The sequence below is a fragment of the Streptopelia decaocto genome, assembly GCF_964273445.1.
Source record: "Streptopelia decaocto genome assembly, chromosome: 4".
NCBI lineage: Eukaryota > Metazoa > Chordata > Aves > Columbiformes > Columbidae > Streptopelia > Streptopelia decaocto.
The window spans coordinates 5,808,530-5,814,529 of NC_138658.1; the positions used below are offsets into that span (position 1 = coordinate 5,808,530).

Consider the following 6,000-nt stretch of genomic DNA (forward strand, 5'->3'; position numbering starts at 1 on the left):
TAAATGTTAAATACAGTTTAAAATCAAGTCATGAAGGACAAGTGTATTCATGAATAATATGGAATTTTATGGTTTGAAATTCCAAGCGTGACTCTGAAAAAATAAAATTCAGGATTATACACTCAGGTAATTCACAATAACAACGGTGGCATGCCAAAAGAAATTAGAAGGGCTGTGATAGCAGGTAATGCAATAATAATAATAGAAGATATCAGTGACTTCTGTGCAGACATAAAATATAATCTTGGTCAACATTAATGACAGCTCTATGGAGTGTCTACATGGAGAAGCCTAAAGTAAACACGGGGCACTTGAGTTGGTCCTGAACAGTGTTTTATGGTCAAGCTTAAAGGTTTTTATTCTTTGAATAGTGTCTAGAGTATGGCTTATTTTAACATCTCCGCAGAAACAATAAAAGCCCTAAAAAGCTGCTCTAGTACTGTTTCATTTGAAAAGGAAGAACTGTAAAAACTTGAGGAAGCTTATTAAAAAGAAACGAGAAGGGCAACCAAAAGCCAACAGAGACTGCTAATAACAAGAATCAATCATATTCTGAAACATGGAGATCATCTAATTATCTAATATTCTGTTAGCGAAGGTTAATTTGATCTTGAGTCTGGTGTTCAGCAGAGTATAAGGGTGTTGGGAAAGAGAAAGCTGGGCCCATGGCTCTTGGATTCTGATTCTCATCCTTTTGCATATTGTCTGATTATTTGAATTTTCAATCAAATTTTTAAAAATATCCATCCTAATGTCACCATCTTATCCATGTCAACAACATGATGCTGTGTAGTCATACTTCAGTGAGTCTAGGGTACCAGAGGTAAGAGTGCTAATATACCTGTCTTTTAGTGCTAATTTTAATAGCCTTATTCCTTCTAAAAATAGAGTCACAGACCCAGTTCTGTGCAACAAATACAAATAGGAAGTTTCATATCACCTCTGTTGGACTAGACTAATATAGAATAAATATATCTCTATCTGCCTGTAGGTCAAAACAAAGAGAATTTCAGTCTATCAGAAGAACCAAAAAAGGGGGGAAAGATGAACTTATTATTCAAATCGTATGAGACTTTGGGACATGATGAAGTCTTAAGTTTTAAAAATGGTGATTTACTTCAAAAATCTTGATTTGAAGTTAATTATTGGACTTCCATTTTTCGTGGCTCCCTGAGGCAGCAAATTGTAACAGCTCCAGAATTTACTTCAACACAACATATGAGGAAAGTTTTGTGATTCAAAAAAGTGCATGAAAGTGGAATTCTCTTTAACATTGGACTTTATTTTGTAATTCATCTATTGCAATACCTTTGACTCTGCAAGTAGCTGACTGAAAAATGGGCTGGGATTTTTGCAGTATAGGGCTGCGATAGATGGGTAACATTTGGCAGAATCTGATCTTTAGAAAGGATTAGGTCAAATCCATCGTTTTTCCTAATAATTTGTTAAAAAAAGTTACATGATTCTTTTGATGCTATTATGTTGACCCATGTTGAGCAGCAGTGAGCTTTGTAGGCTGTTTTGCAGTAATGCAGAATGTTGGTGTATCATAAATGTAATTTAATCTACATGTGTGTGAAATATTGGCATATATGTGTCATTCTTTTCAATTACTTTTGTATATGAAGATATCTAATACATATGTAATAGCACATCAAAGAGCAAAAGTTTGCTTGCATACCAAGAAGCCAATAAATGGGAAGATGTGAACTGGGTCAGTAACTACTCACCATCACTGTTAGAATACCTTGTCTAATTCTGGAGCAGTTGCTTTTACAAAGAGTTAGACTTTTTGAAATGAGGATGCCATTATGGGATTGCTGAGAGAACAATAACTGGAAAGTCATACTGTAGATATGCAAATAACAGGAAAAATGCATAAAAATATACTCTACTGAAGGCATGTTATTTTATATTGCTGCATCTCCAAACTTCCACTTTAACCGTCACATATTTGAAGATAATTTCTAGGCCCACACACAGAACTGAGACGATTTTGGAATTGGTAATTAATTGCCAGCATGCATGACCCACCTCTTTTGCATGCTAAGAACTAGCAGGAAGGGACAGTGGGTCTTTAAGATGCCCAAGAGCTGTACCACAGCCAGTAGGCACAGATGGAGTTAAGACACATGACCTTTTCGAATCACACACTGGCCAGTGGAAAGGGCATATTGGCTCCAGAACTATCCCCTATTCACTCTGTTTTGGGCTGGTTTAAAAGTTTATCCCCATAAGGTAGCTAAAGGAACTGTTGCACTGGAAACAACCTAACTGTGGTACTGTGCAGCCTGAGCTACAGAAGAATGAATAAAAGAGTGCCTGTGAAGCAGTGCAGTGTAAAATCTCTGCTGCTTCTGCTACCTGAGCTGGCTTGGTTAAAGCTGCCTGTGGCATCTCTGCAGTAGACCACAAACAGCCTGTCAGAAAAGAAGCAGAAGGCAGGGGAAGAAGACCACCAGGAAGGGATGCTCAGAAGTGTGAATAAACCCACATAAATTTAAGTCTCTGTTCAATGACCAGGTGGTCACACAGCAATCTTGGGTACTTTAATCCTCAGGCCCAGATCAGCACACCCCACTCGCCACTTCACAGAAACCTCTGTCAGTCCAGTAACTTCACAGTGCACACAACTTACACAACGTGGCCTGTAGAATCGGATGTGAAAGGAAACAGGTACTGCCCATGACCTCTGATCACAGTGACTCATTCATACTCTGCGAACATTTGGGTGTTCTAAAATGATCAGTGGAGCATATCACAACATGCTTTTTAGTGAGCCCCCTGACCTTTCAGTATTTTGGGATGTTAACAATTTCTACTGGAAAATCATCTGATACAATCTCGTCATTTCAGTTCTCTGAGTAGCTTTATCCCAATTTCTAGCTTTTTAAAAAACTATTTTAAAATCAACACGACTGTGTAATGTTGAGTTTACTGGGTCAAAACTAAAGCAGAGTGTCCCATCTGAAATACTGGCTGAACTCTTACAGAAGGCAAATGGGAATCAAAGTTTTAAGAACTGTCCACTCAGCAGCTCTGTGCACTGGAACAGGGCAGTCTGTACATCCAAGGATGTTCCCTTGGGATTCATTTTGACCCTCAGTTTTCCTCTTGACTCTGCAGGAGTGTTCTGCAGAGGTGGCCAGGAAATGGTTAAAAGTGCTGAATGCATCAGGTGGGATTTGGTATGAAAGGAAAAGGAACAGCAGTATGAATAGGGAAGGAGGGATGAACTGCTTTTCTGTTGGTTTTACCTGATGCTCCTTGGCACCCCAGAGAGCTCACCGAAGCACGGCTGTGGCACCGTTCACTGTGCTCCCCCCAAGGGAAGATGTTGATTTGTTGTTGGAGGCAAGTGAGCTTGGAAGATGTGGTGGGGTGGGAAGTGTTATTTCTTCAGGGGATTTTCAGACAAGAAATAGATCAGAGTGAATAGCTATAGTAATTGACTCACTTCTGAGCACCAGTGTCTCACATTGCTAAACCAAGGAAAGCATTTCCAATATATTTCAACCTGACCATTGCACTTCAGTTAGTGTGGAGCAGAGCTATTCTTTACTCCCTCTGGAAATTCACCCTTTAGATTCCCAAGAAACTATATTCACCTTCATTTCCAGTTTCCTAGTGTAATTTTTTGAACTTTCAAGGTAGTAAGTACTAAATCTCTATGGATGTTTTGTCAGAAAAATGAAAAAAACTTAGAGCATCTTAGTAACCCCTTGGCTAATGACATGATCAGCTGCAGTAATAACAGTTAAATCCTCAGCATCAGCTAAAACCCTTTTATCTTTCTGAAAACCTCCAGCTAGGTGAGAATCTCAAGCTAAACCCAAATTGACAATTGAAGAAATATTTGTCTGGTTAAAGGTAGTATTACTGGTTTTACACTACCTCCTTACTACACACCTTATTAATGGGAGGTTAACAGCTGGGAACAAGGAAAATGTACTGATTTCCTCCTGTCTTCACTGATCCCCAGAGCAGAGAGGTAGAAGAGTTGCTAAGATTCTCATTTTCTCTTTCATCTTTAGCTTTATGGAACAGAAATGCATCTGGTTGAGAATGCCACCTAAAATTTGCAATTAGGAAGACCAAAAGAAAAGCATTATTATGAACTTGCCCACAGCACATACAAAGGTACAACGATACGTTTTCCAGTCTTTGCACTTGGAAACAAGAAATAACATTTCAGAAGGTGGACTGAAACTTACAAAATCTTAACTACATCACTGCTGCAGTTCTGCCAAGTCAATTCAGACAAGATGCATAACATGATCTGAATACATAGAAAGGAGTTTTGTGAGTTATTTCAGTGCATTGCTAAAAGGAATAAAAGATCTGAAGTACAAAGCAATCTGTTTATCTGAAGGAAAATTCAGGAATTTACTTGCTTTCTAAAGCACACGGTAAGTTATCTCTCCAGAACAGCAAATGTGAAAATGATCATAAAGAAAGGAACATTTCTTAGGGAATACTCACAGCACCTTTTCAGAAAAATGGTCTATCAGAGCATCTCTGTTGGAAATCTGACAGCTACAGCTCCTCTTTACTCTATGGAGACCACAGCTGTTCTATTCCATTATTGTCAAGAGCACAAAAGTAAAGTTTATCGCTGTCCTGTTTTCTTTCACAGCCACAATGGCTTGTTTTGCTGCCAGTAATTAGAAAAAAATCAAGCACTTTTTTTACCAGACCTCTGGATAAGCACAGATGGCAACATAAATAGTCTCATTAGTTAAAATCAGGAGGAACCAAGCAGCTCATGGCTGTCTGTGAGAAGAGCAATTAAAAACAGAGTTTCAAGTGATTTCTGAGGAGGCAAATGCCTCTGCCAGCTGCAAAAATACAAAGAGGAGGGAAATTTGAAATCCTCTCCCTTCACACACAATCTCTACAACTCCTTATCTCGATGAGGATGACATTGACTGAGGGACAGATACTGTTTTCACAGGTGGGAAAGCAAAACAGAGAGAGAGGAAGTGTTCGTTTTAAAAGAAAGCAAGAGAGTAAAAGCAATGAAAAGCTGAAGGAGAAAGACCAAAGATGGAGAAAAACAGTATGTTAGGGAGAGATCTTAAAGAAGTACAGAGGAGCACAGTTGTTGAACTATTGAGGACTCTGCCACTCATCACTTAACGATTGTTATCTCTGTATTTTTATTTCAGCAGAGAATCTTATCTCAATCTCTCACCCCTAACTTTTCCTCTCTTTTCTCACCTGTCCACAGCTATTGCTGTCATGGAGTAGATGCTGGCGAAGACAGCTGTGATTGGGAAGAAGTTGTGGAAGCGACAGTAAGCCTCTCCAAAGTACCACTCGCTGTGCAGCGCGTAGATGAAGTTGATGAGGGTATTGAAAGCAGCCATGGAGGCATCAGAGAAGGCCAGGTTCACCAAGAAGTAATTGGTCACAGTCCTCATGCGCTTGTGAGCCAGGATAATCCAGATGACAATGAGATTTCCAAAAACAGCCACTGCCACCACACCACCATAAGCCAGAGACCACAGGGCAATGCGCCAAGAGGGTTGCACAAACTGATTGGAGAAGTTGGCTGCTGAGGATGCTACAGGGGGAGAAACATTTCCAGCTTGTGCTCCTAATGCCTGTCCCCAGGGATCGCCCACTGCAGCCTGGCTCCTGTTCCACCTGCTGCTCATGCTCATGTTCCAGCTGGCTGTGGGGACAGAAGTCATCTTGGATGTTCCTCTCCTCTCTTCCAGGAATGATGTGCCCTCCCACCTCCCTCTCCCAACCCTCCAAAATCTCCACCAACAGATAAGAAAAGGAAAGAAAGAAAAAAGGAAGTTAGGCAGCACAGCAGGTACGGGGAAGGAGAGATCTGTCAGAAAAAGCTTTGGCTATGGTGTTCAAACTGTTAGAATTGCTGTACCAGTCGAGTCAGGAGAGCTACCTCTGAGTGGAACAGCATCCCATTCTTTCTCTGTACGGCCACCGCTTGCTTTTGCTGAAGCAGAAGGGGACTGGAAGCCAAGGCAC

The 6,000-nt window shown here is 40.4% G+C and overlaps 1 protein-coding gene across 1 annotated transcript in view; it reads right to left on the reverse strand.

The window, feature by feature from the left end:
- The window catches only part of TACR3 (tachykinin receptor 3), a gene marked incomplete at both ends in the record, with an annotated part of 29,810 nt that extends 24,114 nt beyond the window's left edge, over window positions 1–5,696 (reverse strand). Inside the window, one exon of the mRNA XM_082050774.1 lies at window positions 5,221–5,696. Coding sequence (XP_081906900.1) covers window positions 5,221–5,696 — 476 coding nt within the window. The remainder of the gene's footprint in view (window positions 1–5,220) is intronic.
- Window positions 5,697–6,000: the final 304 nt, after the last annotated feature.